The sequence below is a fragment of the Pseudoliparis swirei genome, chromosome 22, assembly GCF_029220125.1.
Source record: "Pseudoliparis swirei isolate HS2019 ecotype Mariana Trench chromosome 22, NWPU_hadal_v1, whole genome shotgun sequence".
Classification (NCBI taxonomy): Eukaryota; Metazoa; Chordata; class Actinopteri; order Perciformes; family Liparidae; genus Pseudoliparis; species Pseudoliparis swirei.
Genome location: NC_079409.1, coordinates 13,346,044 through 13,363,462, shown reverse-complemented (window position 1 = coordinate 13,363,462; position 17,419 = coordinate 13,346,044). Strand labels below are relative to the sequence as shown.

The window sequence follows — 17,419 nt, the reverse complement described above, 5'->3', positions numbered from 1 at the left end:
GTCTTTATTTTCCAGACTGGCAGCAGGGTGGGCCGAGGCCTCCAGCTGGGCTTGTGCTTGGGAGGGAGGCTGAGGATGCTCCTTGGCCCCTTTCCCATCCTTCCTCTGGAGCAACGGGGCCGGAGGGGGGGGCAGCTGCAGTTGCTGTCTGATGGAGATGGTGTTGTTGTTATTGTGGTTATGGTTGAACATGCTGTTATTGTCTTGCGGGGAGCGGCCATCGCAGCACAGACACGGGAGGCTCGGCTCGTTGCAGTTCGGGTCAAGAGGGAGAACGGAGGGAAGCGGAGGTGGAGCTGCTGCTGCTGCAATCTTGGTTGCCGCAGATGGACGAGCACTCTTGGGTTTGGGCTTCGCTGGTCTGGAGAGGGTGGGAGCCTGTTTCTGTGAGCCAAACCTGGACTGGGTTACTGGTGCTCGAGGCTGCACTACCACCCTGGTCCTGGTGGATGCAGGGGGAGCTTTAGTAGCCCGGCGTGGGGAGGACGTGGCGATCGTGTTCATGTTTTTGTCCTCCCTCTGGAAACCAGGGCCATGCGGCTTGGGTCCCGCTACAGCATTGGTCCGCCTGCTGACGTCAAAGCGCCGTGGCTTCGGAGGCTGAGAGGAGCAACTAGAGGACTGCATTGTGGGAATGGGACTTTTTAGGATGCTCTGATATTTCTGTTGCTATAGAAACAAGTGTCGTAAAGGACAGATCCAAACTATAACTCGCCGTGACGGTCACATCTTGGCTTAACTCCCAAGATCCTGTAACATCAAAAAAGACACAGTCAATAATGACTAAATTAAACTCATCATCTGGACTAGCCATTAAAACACAATTGCTTTTGGACTTTTTGTTTTATAATTATCACAGCCTATAAGTCCTGGGAGGCAACAGCAGTGATATGAACACATTATCAATTATCACCACTTAAGGAAAATATTTCAAGCTGAAACTATTCGTCAATTTACAAATTCAATAAGTGTATCAGCTTAATTATTGATAATTGCCAAAATTCTAAACATTCTCTCATTTCAGCTTCTCAAATTTAAAAATGTGCTTGTTGTCATAAATGTTCATGATGAATATCTTTGCGTTTTGGTCTGCAGTTGTGATGGTTCTTCTGACTATCCTGACATGGTAGATATTTGAATAATCAAGAAAATTATGGACAGCGGAGTTGATAATGAAGCAATTGTTAGTTGCTGCCCTTAGACATATTTCATTTTTTTTAGCAATACTGTACAGCTTTTAGAAAACATTGAGGTGCCTTCAGACAAATAATAAAAAATATTAATAATATTATTATCTGTTGTATTTCCTTGGTTTTCAGAGGCTCCATTCATCTATCTATCTATCTATCTATTCAAATGCAAACTCACACACACAAACAAACATCTCATGCAATGATCCCTAGATGATAATAATAGTCAGCTGATGTATAGCTTAATAACTGCCACTTGTCATCCTTATCAGTCACGTTCAGCTTCACTGAGCATTGATTTGCAGTCTCTATCTGAACAAATCCCTCTTTACAAGCTGAGAAGAGGCAGTGAAATAGATCAAAAGAAATAACGTAAAAACAAACACGTGACTAAACATTTAACTAGAGCATAACAAAAATCAGGCAGCAATGAATAGCACCGAGTCTGCCTTTTAAAAGCTGACCGAAGGCTATGCTCACATATTCGTGCTCAGTGCCCTTCACTCCACTGAGGAGCATGAATCACTCCACAGCTGCTTACACACGGGCCTTCGACGGAATGGCATTCGAGCCACCAAAGCCTTGGAATAACACCAAAAGACGGCATATCGTCAGATGTAATTGAACCCGTCCCGTGTTCAGTATTTACCCTGCAAGTATTGATCCGACAGAGCTGATGGAGTCAGGGAGGAGGAGGGAGGGAGGGAGGGATGGAGGGGCGATCCATCCGCATCGCCCTGATATACAGGCCCATCCGCCCTTATTATAACTCAAATATTACACATAATATGTCGATTCCAGTTAAAACCGATCATGATAAAACATTTTGCTTCACGATTATTCAAGTAACAGCATCGCTGAGAGCGGATTTGCATGTTTCTACATCTCCGCAGCCTCCGTGCGGGGTCGTTTTGCTCACCCGACTGGGCTCTGCAGGTTTATCTTTAATTTTTTAAAAGCCATATATAAAGTACGATAATGAACGAGGACTTGACTCACGGTCAGATTCTGGTGAAGATGGATGAAGGTCTCCATCTCGTCGGGCTCGCTCGCATCAGTCCGTGTGAACGTGAATCTCTCCAGACAGGGAGAGCCTCGGCACCTGTGTTCTCGCGAGCATTCCACCAACCATCGCCCCCCCCCCCTCCCTTCCCCCCAAACCCAACCAAGCCACACCCCGTACTTGCCTTATCATCACATTCAATTTATCTTGAGTCATTTGTTTTAGCTTCACCTCTTTCACAAGAATTAGCTTTGAAAGGAGGAGTATCATTCATTTCCCTTGTTTCCTCATAAATCATCCCATAGCACAGAAAATAACCAACAATCTTCCCTTACAGCCAACTACTTGCTTCCTTTTTTTTATTATTATCAAATACTCTGTCAACTACATTCTTAGTTATAATAAATCGATTATTATTTGATCTATAAGATGTCATTAAATAGTCAAAATGCCCTGTATTATTGCCCAGGGACACATTAATCAGGTAACTATAATATATCACAAACAAAAGCATCCAGATGCTTGAAACAGTGACATTTTGTAAATCCAAAAATGTTATCAGTGATAGTGTCGCAACCATGCAGCCCCAAAACTTTACAAGAATGTAGATGAAAGTGTGTATGGTCAAGACGAGAGCACGGGAAGTCGGGTGGTGGGAAGAGAGCAGCTCACTCTCCCCTCTTCACGCCTCTGGTTTGATTAGTTTGTTCCCATTGCAAGATGTTCTCTATTCATACTGTATATATTATTATTATTATGTTAATCAACAAATAGTTTTCTATCGTGCTTTACAACAAACACACAAATACACATCAAAAGGATAAAGAGGAAAATACTGTTCATACATTATTTATTAAAAGCACTAACAGTCATGGCAGTCGAGACTTTACAGCAGCAATAGAAACATATATAGAATCAGATGATAACTAATGAGGTCTGGCCCTCTGTCCCCTGACAGGATACATCTGCTGTCATGCATGTTCCTTTTAGACTGAATTCAAATAACAATTTACTTCTACAAAGTTTAATTAATTTCAACGATCTAATTGTATTTGCGTGTATCATTTCAGTGTCAGACTTTCATATAATTCTTCAGTGGAGAAACAACTGAAGACACGCTACATCATGACCTGGGATCATTACTGTAGTCTGGGGAAAAGAAGAGAGACTGTTTGATGACATTTGCCACCAAGTATCTACAAACCACTGCAAAGTTATTCTGAGGGTCAAAACCAGAGTCAAAAGGGAACCGGGCTGACGCACCACCCTCTCACTTGTTCCTCTTGTAGATTTTCTTGGCGAAGTTGAGGAAGATTGAGTGAGGAAGGTTCTGAGCATGACAGGCAATGAGTTTCTGTAACCGCTGGTAGCTGTCTTCCTCATATTTGTGGTACAACATTGGCATTTGCAGGGTGCAGTACAATGCCTTGACCTTTTCTATACAGGCTTCGTCGTGGCGCCCGTAGCATTCCTGAGGAAGAGGGGAAGAATATATTAAGTTTTGCTAATTTACTAGCGAGTGAGTAGTAGAATTCCTAGAAAGCCAAACGATCTGAATCATAAAACCATAGTTTCACTGTTATTTTATAATAAATAAAGTTCCTATTACTGCAATGTACACTTGTTTGTATCGTGAAACACTTTTTATTTGAATATAGATGTAGGACTAATGATGACATACAGTATCTGTAAAAACCTTTTGTTCTCTTTAAAGATCTCCCTTTTCCTACAACATCTTGGAAGTGACCAGACTTTCTTATTGTGGGATTTAGTAAGACTTTATGTATGCCATAATGTCCCTTCTTCCGTTTTTTGAAAAGGTCTCTTACTTCAAATAAGAAAATCAGGTCAAATTAAAATGTACAGAACAGAGATTGTATGCCAGTATGCATGATTTAAAGGGCCAGTGTGTAGGATACGGCTCATTCTAAGGTAACAAAACAATGACGATTCATATTTTCAGGTGACTAAATACTAAAGAAATCCTACTTGTACCAACAATGGTAACAATCCACCACTAGATGTCGCCCTCTCCCTCCCTCATTCTCCTGCATTCACTTCACAAGTGGTGGCCAGTTCTATTTAGGATGTTATGTAATAGGTTGCATCTCTACTTATAGTACAGCTACGTAGTGTCTCCAGGGTTTGTGGAGATTCAGGACGCAAACAGTGTCTTGAAGTACAAACATCGGTACGTCTACATACAAATGTTATATTCATATTATATTCCATTGCTGCCAATTGATCCTCCAAAGAGTTACACATTGGTCCTTTAATGTTTTAGTATTAATAGATGCTCTCTGATGGAAACCCGTTCAGTAAATGTATAGTAGATTATATTGTTACTCTGAGTGACGCACAAAATCCATGCATACAACTCCAAACATAGTTTGTAGCTAAATAATATCAGTAGATTTGAACAGAAAGGGTTGTTTTTCGAACGTCTCACCTTTAGCTCTGCTCTTTGTTCAGGAGTCATGGTTTCCAGCGCCGTCACCACCAGCCAGCTGCATTTGTTATCCTGGATGTCTGTGCCAATCTTTCCTGTCACAGCAGGGTCTCCGTAGCAGTCCAAGTAGTCATCCTGCAAATTATCAACATTTGGTGATTATTAACTCATCAGCATTCAATGTGTTGCGTGAAAGCTGGAAGACGTGTAACAGTAACTACCTGTATTTGAAAAAACTCTCCCATCTCAAGTAGGATGTGTTTGGCATTATTGTGTTCCTCTTCACTCTTGATTCCTGCCTACAGAAGTAAAGTAGTTATGAGAAAGACTAGAACATTACTCTCCTACTTTCCTTTCATCATGTGTGTAAAATATAAACAAACTCACAATATACATCGCAGCTGCCACTGGGAGGTAAAAAGAGTAAAATGCAGTCTTGTACTTTACAATAGCGTTATACCTGGAAGACAAGGAGAGGCAAAATGACAACCATGTTCTTATGTAAACAACATCCAGCTCTGCAAATTGACTTTGGATTGATCTTCACTACCTCTCCATCGTGAATCTATTGAGGTCAACCTGACCAGGGGTGGAAGTCATGAGGTCCAGAGCTTGGCCCAGCATGGTCTGGAAAGATGTCTGAAACAAAAAGAGGTTCAGTGAGAATCCTGTGTGAATGCGTGTTGTAATCAATTCGGAGATATAGTACCTCAGTAAATAGCTCCAGTAGGTGAACGTAGTACGGCTGATCCCTGCAATGTCTGCGAAGCAGTCTGTAGATTGATGCCTCTAAGAGAAATGAATCATTGATGGCATCCATACCGATTCCATCCTTAAAAACAAAGACAGGATTAAAAAGCTGGCCGCATCATTTGTGGTGGAAGATAAAATATCACACAACGAAAACAACATTGTAGTGTCTCTTTTTTTGGGAATATATCTGGTCTCACCTTCTTGTACCAGCAGGGTTGTCCTCTCCGAGTCACAGATCCATCCATGATATCATCTGCCACCAGAAAAAATGCCTGAAGCTGCAAGCAACAGAGACACAGTCGTTACACGTCATGACGTAGAGAGAGAATGTTACACCTTGCAAAGTTTCATTTTGAGTCTGTGCTTGTGAGGTTTTTTTAGCGACACATTGGGCAGCACATGACAAGGAATAAATACAAATCTGACTTTGTAAAGTCAAACGTTGAATTTGTGGAGCTGGGGTGGAAAAGAAATCCAAAAATAATTTAAGGGTGTGAATTTATTGCTTAGGAGTATAAGTAGACACCATGTTGTGATGGGATCGCAACAGTAGTGACACTAAATCGGACCAATCGGAGCCTGAAGTAGGTAATAATGAACCTTTCCTCACTTTCTACGTCCTTTGCCCAGAACACACAATACTATGACACCCCCCGACCCGTCTGGCAGTCGGTCCCAAGCCCATTTGTTCCTACCGAAGACACACATCTTTAAAGAGGGGTCACACATGCACATCTACATGTATGAACTAGAACGGGCACTCGGTAGAGCGCATACCTTCGCATATCACAAGATTGGGCATTGAATTCTGAACATTTTGGCATTAGTTGCATGTCAATTGGATAAAAATTGACCGCGCTATGGTAAAAAGAAGATTTTGACCTTTTCATGACCTTGACCTTTGACCCGATCGATCCCAAAATCTAATCAAATGGTCCCCGGATAATAACCAATCATCCCACCAAATTTCATACGATTCGGTTTAATACTTTTTTTGTTATGCGAATAACACGCATACAAATAAATAAATAAATTCACGGCGATCAAAACATAACCTTCCGCATTTTTTATGCGAAGGTAATAAGTAATGTTCTTAAAAAGCTAAGCAATGTAGTAGTAGTAGTAGCAACTGTTGCTCAAATAGGAAAATAATTAGCATTTGATTGAGAATATATTCAAGAATTTGGAGCACGAGCAAATATTTAGTGTTCAGCATCAGGATGGTGTCTGTGGGGTTGACTCAAAACAAACTACAATGCCTGGCATAATTAAGAAACTTGCCACTAAGTGGAAAGATGTGGCTAATTGATGCATTTTGTTTAGCGATAAGCTCCACTGGCAATGCTGTTTTGAGCCTTTTATTGGGATTTATTTGCAATAACACAAATGTAGAATACTGCCAGATTTATCCCTAACAGACAACAGTCCTTACCAACTCAATGCACCAGCCAACCAGCAGAGCCTGCTGCACGGTGTCCTGTGTGAGCTGAGTGGGCGGGAGGAGATCCCTCAACGAAGCGATCACAGACAGTCCTCGGTTCCTCTTGCCTCCAGGGGAATTGTACACCAAAATCTGAGAGGGGAAAATACGCATATGGGAATAACTGAAACAGGCGTGTCAGAAGTACTTCTGTAGAAGACGACCTAGGTTACATAACTTACCTCTCGAAACCTGGTCAGAGCATCAGTCAGCGCGGGGTCAACGAGGTCCTTCTCTGAAAGCTCCGTCACCAGCTCGTCGAACTTGTCTTCAAACAGCTGAGGGTCGGTCAGCAGCGTCGTCGTGTCGCCGTGCGCCCCGTTGCAGACCGCGTCCCCCTGGAGAGACGAGGCGCCCGTCACAACAGACGCGCTCTTGACGTGACGCGGGGAGACGGCGAGCCACATGGTCCGCATTGTTTTGTGGGCTTTAATGACCGAGCTGAGCAGACGTCTCATTCTCTACCGTCCAACCGTGATAACCTCCTCACGAACCGTCAGCCAGCTGGGCTTGTGGGACTGGCCTACAGCTGTTACCGAGCACGTTAAACTTGTTCCGGTGGAGGAAAACTACCAAACTAATAGCATCATAGTCTCTTAGCCCATTACCCTCAGTACTCGCGCGCGAGGATTAGATCAAGTGAATTACTTCAGAGGTGACAGAAGATGACGTGAGCTCAATCCAGGCTGTTCACAAAGCTAGCTATATCACACCGAATGCAATTATTATTGTGTTCATAAAGAAGCCTATACATACCATAATGATGCTGTCCTCTTATCCCTAACTGTTGATTTACAATATATAATTAGTTTATCTTCTTGTTTCTTCGTCCTCGGTCGTACTGCAGTCTGTGAACGTCTCGTTAAACCGGATGTACACTTTGGAGTTTGCCGTTGTGCTGCGGTCCGTTTTAATACGAAGCAGCAGAACAGCATTACCCAGCGTCCTGTGCGTGTAGGCGGATACTTTGGAAGGCTCCATTTGACAGCGAGCGTTTGATTGGCCAGTACCATCGAACCAGGATGGTCATTTACACCGGCTGACCAATAGGATGTAAGAAGAGGTGTGGTTAAGGTGGAGCGATGAGATTTGTTGAGAAAGAGGTGAGCCTTAACTATTATAACTAGTCATAGTTAAGAATAAGCAGAAAAACCGAGATAAAGAATGAACATCGAACCTTTGCTGGGATGTTGCCTTTCAGAATCGGTATAAAACATCAACATATGTATTTGTATTTTTCTATCATTTATTTCATATTTTTAAATACATTGCATTAAAAGTTTTGCCATTGACACTGCATTTAAAATCTGGAATACTTTTCATATTTAGATACATTTATTATTCAGGTTTCAAGGCTCTCGCCGGTTAAGCCTGCCATACAGATATACATTTCTTCAAATAAATAATGTTTAATGCAAGACAGGAGGTAGAAATACAGCTCAATGCCTTAATAAGGGAGTGTATGGGTGTGCCTGCATCTGTGTGCAGGTGTGTGTGCGTGTGCATTTCTAAAATTTGGCAAATACATGAGTATATCCAAAATGTGCCTTTATAATATCAGAGTTAATTCATTCACTTTGTGAGCACATCAAAAATACTTTCCAAAGAAAAAAACTCCAATTCAACCCAAATATTGATATACTCATTACCCCGTTTCCAGAGCTGCCTGACCCATCATATGTCCAATGTTAGCACCCCAAGTTGTTTTGTTTGTTTTATTAGCCACCCATCCACAACCCCTGAAAGTCCAAAGAGAACTGTGCCAAAGCATAGTGTGAAGCCCAGCCTCATAACAAATACCAACATTTATTGCAAGAGACTCTTCAGTCGCAGTGCAATTTACACCACTTATCTTACAGGATCCGGCTGCGTTAGCTAGTGTCACATATATGCCTGTGCACTCGAAACATTTTCAAACCCAACCTAAATCAAATCAGGATGCAGAGGCATGTTTGGAGCCATCTGGTCGAAAACCTTGGGAGCACTGTGCATCCTTGACTCTGACCTTCCCCTTTAGCTATATCTATTGACACACACACATTTAAAATGCAAGAGAAAAAAAATAAGAAGCATTTCAAAACATGCAGATAAGACATTCTGAGGACATGTTACGTAGTTACACAGACGGTCAGGTCCAATGCACAAGGTACCTGCTGTATTCGGGAGGCTGTAGCGAAACATGCACGTATGCAAATCAAACCACCGCGTCCAGGGGCCACTCACAGAATATACATTTCAAACGCTTAGCACGTGTCTGTGGCATGCATTAATGTCAATGTTAAAAATGCTGGCTGCCTTTTTTTAAGGCCAGTGTGTAGATGGAAAAACGTGGAAAAAGATAAAAAGATAAAATTAGCAACTCAGTGAAGCGGTTTCCATGTCAGAGCACTCAGCTAACTCTATATTTATCAAGATTCATTTGACTTAATTAATGGAAGACAAAATAAGGGTTTCTATGATACATCTCTGAGCGATCCTGTGGGTGAAGTGCAATGTACAAAAGGGCCAGAAGCCGATTGCAACCCATAATGATGTAACAGACTGAATGTACATCTGCGTAATTGGTTGTTGTAGCATGAATGCTTGTTGAGTTCTGCCTCCAGTCTTGAGGAAAATATGTCTCCAGATCAGTATTGAGGGAGAATGGGTGGCGAATACAGCGGAAAGATGAATCTGGTTGGTTGTTTAAGCCAGTTGTGGACTCATTCTGTTAGAACAGGGACCACACTGCTCAGTATCGTGTGAGCTCTGATGTTCAGAGTGATAAAGAGCACCACTGAATAAGGCCATTTGCACAGTTAGCTTCAGGAAACGGAGGTGACAACGAGGAAAAGGAGGGAGAACCTTCCCATTTGAAGCACTAGATATCTCCACTGAACTACCTCAGACTCTACTTTTCCTCAGCCTGCCTTCCTTCCATCTTCATTACAACTCTGTCAACTTATGAGCATCTTCCATCCCTCCTTTCCCCTCCTCCTCTCCTCACAGTGCAGACTCAGAGTAAAGAGCTCCCGATGACCCATGCGGTGTCACTAATCGACGAAGTGATGCTGAGGACGAGGAGCTTAAATCTCCACAGCTGCGCAGGTGGATCCCCTCTGGCGCCAGACTGCTGTGGTGCCGGTTGTGTCGACTGTCACTATGAGAGTGGTGGTGTCCACGGCGATGAGGGTGATGGGTGTGATGGTTGGAGTATCTTCGGCTGTTGCTCCAAGGGGTCAGCAACACCTGAAGATCAGTTTATTTCAACAAATGTAGACAAAGAGCGGCTTTACTTGCAGAAACACTGAATTATTTTGACGTTGTAAACTGAAGCTAGGGGGAAACTAGAATGGGCACTCGGTAGAGTGCATACCTTCGCATATCACAAGATTGGGCATTGAATTATGAACATTTTGGCATTAGTTGCATGCCAATTGGACAAAAATGTATCGTGCTATGGTAAAAAAAGAGTTTGACCTTTCCATGACCTTGACCTTGACCTTTGACCCGATTGATCCCAAAATCTAATCAAATGGTCCCCGGATAATAACCAATCATCCCACCAAATTTCATGCGATTCAAGAACATTTTGACCTGTTCATGACCTTTGACCTTGACCTTTGACCCGATCGATCCCAAAATCTAATCAACTGGTCCCCGGATAATAAACAATCATCCCACCAAATTTCATGCGATTCGGTTCAATACTTTTTGAGTTTTGCGAATAACACGCATACAAATAAATAAATAAATACACGGCGATCAAAACATAACCTTCCGGCATTTTCAATGCAAAGGTAACAAACAAGTCTAATTAGAACTTGCGTCATACCTGTTCAAAGGGCAGGTGGTTGTTGGCAGCGCCCTCAACGCCACTCCTCCTCTTCGGCCCCTGCCCGGTGCTCCCAGCATGCTCGGAGGAGTGTGATAGGTTGCGTTTGGAGCGCTGCAGGAAGCGAGCCACCAGACCCCGAGTCACCTGAAGGAGAAGTAAACTGATCAATGAAGAGGAAGATGAAATGAGCCAATCAAACAATGGCTTTCTCAGCTATTGCCAAGACGTCCAAGGTAAATGTTAACCACAGTCATTTTAGGTGTTTGTCGCTTCTATATTAACTATTTTCAGACTAACTTTAAGGTCTCCGAGGGAACGGTGGCAGTCTTTAGGTAAACGCAGTGGTGAGGTAGGGGTTGGTTTAGAGGGAACCTCCACCCCTATGGCGGCTGTTTTCATGCTGCCTTTGCTTGGCAGAGCTGCAGCAGGAGGCAAAGAGGAGCGGGGCAACAGACACGCCTCAGAAGATGGACCTATGAGAGATGGAGTCAGAAAGAAAGTGACACATTTCTCATTCGCATTCAACAAATTCCTCTTACAACATTACATCTGTATAAGGGATAGAGGAGAAACATAACACCAGATGAAGAATATCAGGAGTCAGATTGCACATATTCTCATCCTCATCCAAATCCAGAAGCTTAAATTGAACTTCTGGGAGAGCCTTGGCCAAAAGAACAAACGCTTGACTAGAAATAAAAGCACATTAAACCACCCAAAAAATATAAAATAACAATGCTAACTGCACAACTACATAAAGGGGGAAGGAGAAGGCAACTGAAATTAAACAAAACACATACCTGACATGAAATTTAAAAAATCATACACTTAGAATACGTAAACAGGCAGCAGAAAATGGCCAAAAGGCCCAGAAGTGCTAGATCTGAATTGTATTTATCAGTTGTCTTGTCACTACAATGTGTTACAGTACACATTAGAAAAAGGAAACAAAGAAACCACTGCTGATATCTTTGCTATGTTCCATGAGGAACTGGTGAGGCACAATATTGTTTCCACCGCGGAATCTAATTTATCAACCTGTTATCACATTACTGCTAATTTAAAGATAGATCATTAATCAGATGCACACAGGGACAGATCTGCATGTCTCCTCTGATGTTTATATCTGTGCTGGTTTCTAAGATGGTTTGATAAATGATGGCAATCAAGTGCAAATTATTAGAAATACGTTTGATCCAAACAACTTTGAATAGTTTTCTTTTGGGACTTTTTAAAATGTAATTGGACAGTCAACTGTGAAAAGAGAACAAAAGGAAGAGAGCATCGCGGTAATTTTGTCCAACAATGCCAGATTTGAACCCAGGATATGAGCTTAACCCTTGTGTTGCCTTAGGGTCATTTTGATCCGAATCAATATTACACCCTCCCCCCGCCTTTGGATTAATTTGACCCCATTCAATGTTTAATGTCGGTGTTCTTTCGGTAGTCAACAAACAAACATAAAGTGTCTCACACTTAAACTTGGAAAACAATATTAATTCTAATAATTTTCTGGAGGTTTTAATTGCTGGCGTCAAATTGAACCCAAAGGGTAAAATATGTTAGTAAATATAAAGGTAACAGGAGGGTGAAACATTGAATCGGGTCAAAATGACCCAGAGGCGGGGGGAGGGTGTAATATTGATTCGGGTCAAAATGACCCTAAGGCAACACAAGGGTTAAGAACACCAGATCATCACATTTTAAAGGTCTGTAGATATTGGCGGTTACCTGTGTCTATAGACACTTTGCTGCCTCCAGTGCCAAAGTCAACTGAGAAGAGGAAAGAAAACAAGGACATGTCATGGACATTGACACGGTAATGCAGGTGATGAACAGCTTTTTGCATCTGACGTACCTGTGTCAGTCGAGGAGCCAATGCCTGGCTCGCTGTGTGACCTCACAAGATGTACGAGCCCCTCTCTGTCCCTGCTCACACTCTCTCCATCCTTCTCACTCCTCCCGGCCCTTCGTCGAAGGTACAGCGGTTGGCCCAAGAGGGGGGACACATTACCCTGACCGCCGCTTTGCTCGCTGGCGGCTGAGGGGGATGAAATGGGAGGAGCAGAGGAGAATGGGGTAGCTTCTGGGCGTGACAGAGTCGAGGGGCAAACGTGAAACTCTGGGCTGGAGGATTGCTGTGGAGAGAGAGATGTCCCTATAGCTTCCAGCTGGGAACAGCTACGAGCTAGCATGGCCTGCCGACGCAATACTGGAGACCTGCAGGGCACACAGGCAGCACAAAATACCTCAGGAATGAGTTGTGTCTGTGCGTGTCTCTGTGTGTGTGTGTGTGTGTGTGTGTGTGTGTTCGTTCTCACCTGTATGTGGCGGTCGCTGTGCTGGGTGAAGAGCAGGAGTTGGACCTCTCTCCTCTGAGGAAGCGCCTGGCTCTCGGTCCTCCTGCCAGAGGACTCTCTGGAGTCTGACACAGGGGACTACGAAAGCTGATGTACTCCCCTCCGTCTCCTCCGTCTCCTCCGTCTCCCCCGTCTCCCCCCTCACCAACGTTCCTGTTGCCCCTCTCCCCGTGGGTCCTCAGCCCGACCTCCATCAGAAAGGAATCCTCAGAGGGGGAGGAGTCATCAGGGATATCCACAATCTCTGACATCAACAGAGAGCCACTCTCCATGGACACTAATAAAGAAAGGCAACTCTTTATTATGAAGTATTTTTGTGACACTATATTTCATGATTTTAGGTATTACATTTTGAAACAAAGATCTAACTTAAGCAGTTATAAGTGCTCAAAATATACACTACCTGATTCTGAGGCAGTATCCAAAATAATCTCCCCCTTTTTTTAGCACATTATTCACATTATAAAACTATAAAACACCTTCTCACCTTCTCCGCTGAAGGCAGCAGACGTTCCTCTGTCTCCAGACAGCTCTGTGCCCTGGGGGTCAAACACTGTGGCCTTGACAGTCAAAATAGAGAAGGATTAGCAATGGACACACACACACACACACACACACTCTCATTCACCTGGCTTGCAGCTCTTTGTCCCATCACAGCTTCATAAGGAGGGGGACAGTCAGTGGGGTAGAGAGGGGCGGGGCTCTCCATGGAGCCATTATAGGTAATGCTGGACGTTAATACAAAAGATATCAAACATCATTACATACTGCACACAAGGGATGTATAATAATACGTCTTAGGTGTGATACCTCTGAGCGTCTGTTTCAGAGCTGCAAGTGTACTCAGGAGGGTAGTAGGGGGGCGGAGGGATAGGTGGGACAAACTCCTCAAAGTCCATGATGTTGGTCAGGAAGGCGTCCTGAGGAGTGGTGCATTCTGGGTTGACTGAACGAGAGCGATGTGGGGCCAGCTAGTAAGGGAGAATGGGACACACGTCAACAGTTAGACGTGATGCGCAACAACATTTGTATAAAGTCTGTCCTCAAATGTGCAGCAGTATAGTTTATTGCTGAGTAGTTGCTATTTGTAAAAATCAGTCAGTTTGTAAAATGTGAGACGTGCTGTGTTTGTACTCACCAGGTGCACAAGGTCCAGAGAGAATATGTGGATACTGCAGGTCACAGTGGACAGAGTACAGATGATGGTGGAGAGAATGCTGAGACCACATGCACTGAACAAAAGGTCCTTTAGAGAAATACACAATCAGAAAATCAAAATCTGACAACACAAAGGCATTTTTTTTCACTTAAATATGTAATATGTTTAAGATAGGTTCACAATGTTTCAGCTTTTGTTTTCCCCGGACAGTGTTTTTCTGTTGAGGATAGTAACAAAAAGACATCATTTTGTCCGGATAAAAACTAACTTTAGAAGTCAACAGGTACTTTGTTACGGTTTCAATGTTAATATGAGGGCCATCATCCTATTTCAACACAGACAGTGAACCTATACCCTTTAGTGGTTAATTTGAGTGTTACAATCTCAAATTTAGCAACACATCCTACCCACCTTTAGCTGATGTCTGACTGAGTGGCAGTCAGCGTTCAGGTAGAGGACCAGGGTCTCCTCCTCTGTGATGGAGCAGGAGTGAGTGGGCGCACAACATACACACAGACCATTCTCCACCTACACATGTTCCCATACACAGAGGATTGGTAAGCGTGAAACGGCACACTAAAAAACATATTCACAATTATTCCTTACACATTCCCAATGCATCTAAAGGCATCGTCTCAGCACGAGGCTGCAGAAAACAACACTTGCATGATGTAGCGTACCTGGCAGGTGAGCATAGATTTGACCATCTGTGCATTCTGACAGGAGAGCATTGAGCCGGCCAGACTGAGGATCACACACACTGCAGACAGCAGCATGAACAGCGACACCTGCGGGGAAACACCGAGCCATGTTTTGATTTGGATGGGAGTTAAAAACGTGTGTTATCAACCAAAGACAAAGCCAGGTGATTTCACTAATCATCAAACCTTCAGCCAGAGAGGAGGAGGAAAAGTGCCAGGACTGGTTTTTAGATGGATTAACTGTGGATTTCTTAGTTTGGAGTAATTTTTACAAAATCAATACATTAATGCACAAAATATAAGTCCAGAAATAAACAGTAAGCAGGAGCCATAACATTTCAACTGATGTTTCGGAATCCACTTCAAATTTTAACCCAACATGAATATAAAACCCTTAAAATTATGAAAACATTTTTATTTGATTTTGTACAATTCCAAACTGCCGATGTTGATCATGTGATACGATCGAACACTCAAAACACCTTTTGATGAGATTGTTTTCTCAACCCTTCACTTTTTATCATACTTAAGTGGTGCATAGGACAGAGCCCCGGTCCCCCTCTGACCCCCACTGACCCTCATGAACAGATTTATTTGATATGTTGACTGTTGATTATTTTTGATTGTTGGTGTTTTGTTTGTCTGTCTAATGTGTACACACCAGCCGCCAAGTCAAATTCTTCGTGTGTCTAACACACGTAGCTAATACATGTTTCTGATTCTCATAACCATGTTGGTAATCCAGCAACGCTGCACGACATACATGGTTTTACACCTATTTGATCAGATTAAAATATACACACCACCAGCGTCAGGGGTCTCCTCCATGAGATTATGCCAACTATCCCTGATGCCACCACCTGCAAACAGACACCACGTACATCAGAAAAACACCGCCTTCAGGATCTCTGCTGTTATTTTCTGAACAGGTTTCAAGTCAGAGTTAGACTTACAAAGAAGCCAGCCCAGAATGGACAGGACTGCCTCACACGGGCAGAGGAGGTGAAGGCCATGCTGGTGAAAGAGAAGGCCAGGACCATGGCCCCCAGGCCCAGGTGGCACAGCCCTAGGTAAAGGAGTAGCCGTGCCCCACCAGGCCCCCGGCCTGACATGCCCCTGCGGCTGTCTGACCAGCCTCGAGACCCCGAGGCCGAAGCCACGCTGCTGGAGTCCGACGGCGAAGGCATGCCAGGCTCGTTGGCGTGTGTGGAGGAGGCTGGGAGAGGTTTCACGCTTATTCTGAGTTCATAAAACAAAGTTCAGTTGTGTGGGTAGAAGTGCAGGTAAGTAGAAGAGGGAGAGACATAAATGCTGGTTTCAGAGCTCCACTCTGTCAAAATTATGCACCAAGCTTCCCACTGGCAGTTGCCATAGGTTCTGCGCAATGCCCCATGGTGCGCACTGTAGTCCAGTGAGTGAGTCCAAGAACTTTGTCAGCAGAAAGTTAAGAATTGAGCAGCCACTACACACTCACAGCCACCGTACTCATCTCAATTGACGGTTCAGCCATGATACGAAGATAGCTTCAGTCAATACGGTGTCTCTTTCAGCCCCATGCAGTTCACATGCCACTATCGTAGCCTAGCATTCTTTGACTGAAACACAATCAAAATGGTGCTAGTTTTTGCAACGTATACATCTTTGTTATACATTCATTTGCTTTGTGCTGCTCCCTCCTTTCCATCTTCTGCCTTCCACCTCTCGCCAGTGGCATTGCGGTAAGAAACGAGCAGGCCGCAAACTGTTAAAGCATCCCAGAGAAAGCAGCTGATGATCCCTCGTTGTTTCACCCCCAGCAGAGATGACATGAACCAGTCAGTCCGTATGTCCAATCAGGAGGAGCAACATCCGAACATGTGCGCTCCCCTCCCGCGACCATATGTTAGGTCCTCATCCTGTCACGAATAAGAAAAAGGCGGCGTGGAGATCAAAAGCCCAAGATCATCGGTTCGCTCGGTAAGCGACACTAATTACCTCGACGTGAACAGGAAGAAAATATGCTCCATCGATTTTCAAACTGCACTAAAAATAGCAGTCAGGATAGGATAATGCTTCCCTCTCAGGTTTCGGTCTTTCACAACTTCACCTCGGGGCTTTTGCGGTGGTCTACACAAGCACCTCGACCCTCCTCCCCTTCCTCCGCCGCCTCTTTCCTCCCTGCAGTCACGCGGGCATCCTGTTCGGCCCGTGTGTTTGTGTGTATGCCGGACGTTCACCTCACTGCCTTCCACCAGACGTCACATGCACATAACAGCGTAGGCCGTGTCCTACCTACGCCCGGGACATCTCCAAATCCATCCACGTTTAATTGCAATTCTTCTTTTAATCCGCCCCTCCCTCTGCTGCCCGCGTCTCCTCTTCTGGTCCTCGCTACAGCTCTGGCACTGGGGAAGGAATGTATCGTGTTTGCAAACCGAAACCTGCCCTGCGTGATGACAAGGCACGCATGACGTGCAGGCAACTTGAAGATGCGGCAGAGCGCGCGCACTCACAGTCTATGACACCGT

At 44.0% G+C, this 17,419-nt stretch overlaps 2 protein-coding genes across 3 annotated transcripts; both read right to left on the bottom strand.

The window, feature by feature from the left end:
• Positions 1 to 3,026: 3,026 nt before the first annotated feature.
• On the bottom strand, positions 3,027 to 7,749 carry fdps (farnesyl diphosphate synthase (farnesyl pyrophosphate synthetase, dimethylallyltranstransferase, geranyltranstransferase)). 2 transcript variants are annotated; one of them, XM_056444251.1, is made up of 10 exons: positions 7,632 to 7,749; positions 7,058 to 7,213; positions 6,828 to 6,968; positions 5,593 to 5,673; positions 5,352 to 5,474; positions 5,193 to 5,281; positions 5,030 to 5,102; positions 4,864 to 4,941; positions 4,643 to 4,777; positions 3,027 to 3,664 (listed from the first exon to the last, which is right to left on the bottom strand). In XM_056444251.1, exons 1-10 carry the CDS (start codon positions 7,632 to 7,634, stop codon positions 3,464 to 3,466), a joined length of 1,080 nt encoding a protein of 359 aa, XP_056300226.1. In that variant the 5' UTR covers positions 7,635 to 7,749; the 3' UTR covers positions 3,027 to 3,463. The 2 variants fall into 2 exon arrangements, with proteins under 2 accessions (XP_056300226.1, XP_056300225.1); XM_056444250.1 differs by lacking the exon at positions 7,632 to 7,749 and having other exon boundaries at positions 7,058 to 7,467.
• Positions 7,750 to 8,114: 365 nt separating this feature from the next.
• fam189b (family with sequence similarity 189 member B) lies at positions 8,115 to 17,203 on the bottom strand. Its single transcript, XM_056444633.1, has 15 exons — positions 17,184 to 17,203; positions 15,866 to 16,151; positions 15,716 to 15,772; positions 14,892 to 14,999; positions 14,623 to 14,739; positions 14,191 to 14,298; positions 13,863 to 14,023; positions 13,681 to 13,780; positions 13,540 to 13,612; positions 13,014 to 13,329; positions 12,551 to 12,912; positions 12,424 to 12,465; positions 10,990 to 11,165; positions 10,690 to 10,836; positions 8,115 to 10,103 (listed from the first exon to the last, which is right to left on the bottom strand). Exons 2-15 carry the CDS (start codon positions 16,097 to 16,099, stop codon positions 9,858 to 9,860), a joined length of 2,247 nt encoding a protein of 748 aa, XP_056300608.1. The 5' UTR covers positions 16,100 to 16,151; positions 17,184 to 17,203; the 3' UTR covers positions 8,115 to 9,857.
• Between the last annotated feature and the right edge of the window lie 216 nt (positions 17,204 to 17,419).

Bases quoted from the DNA above. Each gene is read 5' to 3' on its own strand.
- fdps (XM_056444250.1), bottom strand. From the start codon at position 7,333: ATGAGACGTCTGCTCAGCTCGGTCATTAAAGCCCACAAAACAATGCGG. The intron at 5,282-5,351 runs GTACTATATCTC...TTTTTGTTTCAG, and splicing joins TACTGGAGCTATTTACTGAG to ACATCTTTCCAGACCATGCT. The intron at 4,778-4,863 runs GTAGTTACTGTT...GATAATTTGCAG, and splicing joins GAGAGTTTTTTCAAATACAG to GATGACTACTTGGACTGCTA.
- fam189b (XM_056444633.1), bottom strand. From the start codon at position 16,099: ATGCCTTCGCCGTCGGACTCCAGCAGCGTGGCTTCGGCCTCGGGGTCT. The intron at 14,299-14,622 runs GTGGGTAGGATG...ATTTCTCTAAAG, and splicing joins CAGTCAGACATCAGCTAAAG to GACCTTTTGTTCAGTGCATG. The intron at 10,104-10,689 runs GTATGACGCAAG...ACTGATCTTCAG, and splicing joins ACCACCTGCCCTTTGAACAG to GTGTTGCTGACCCCTTGGAG.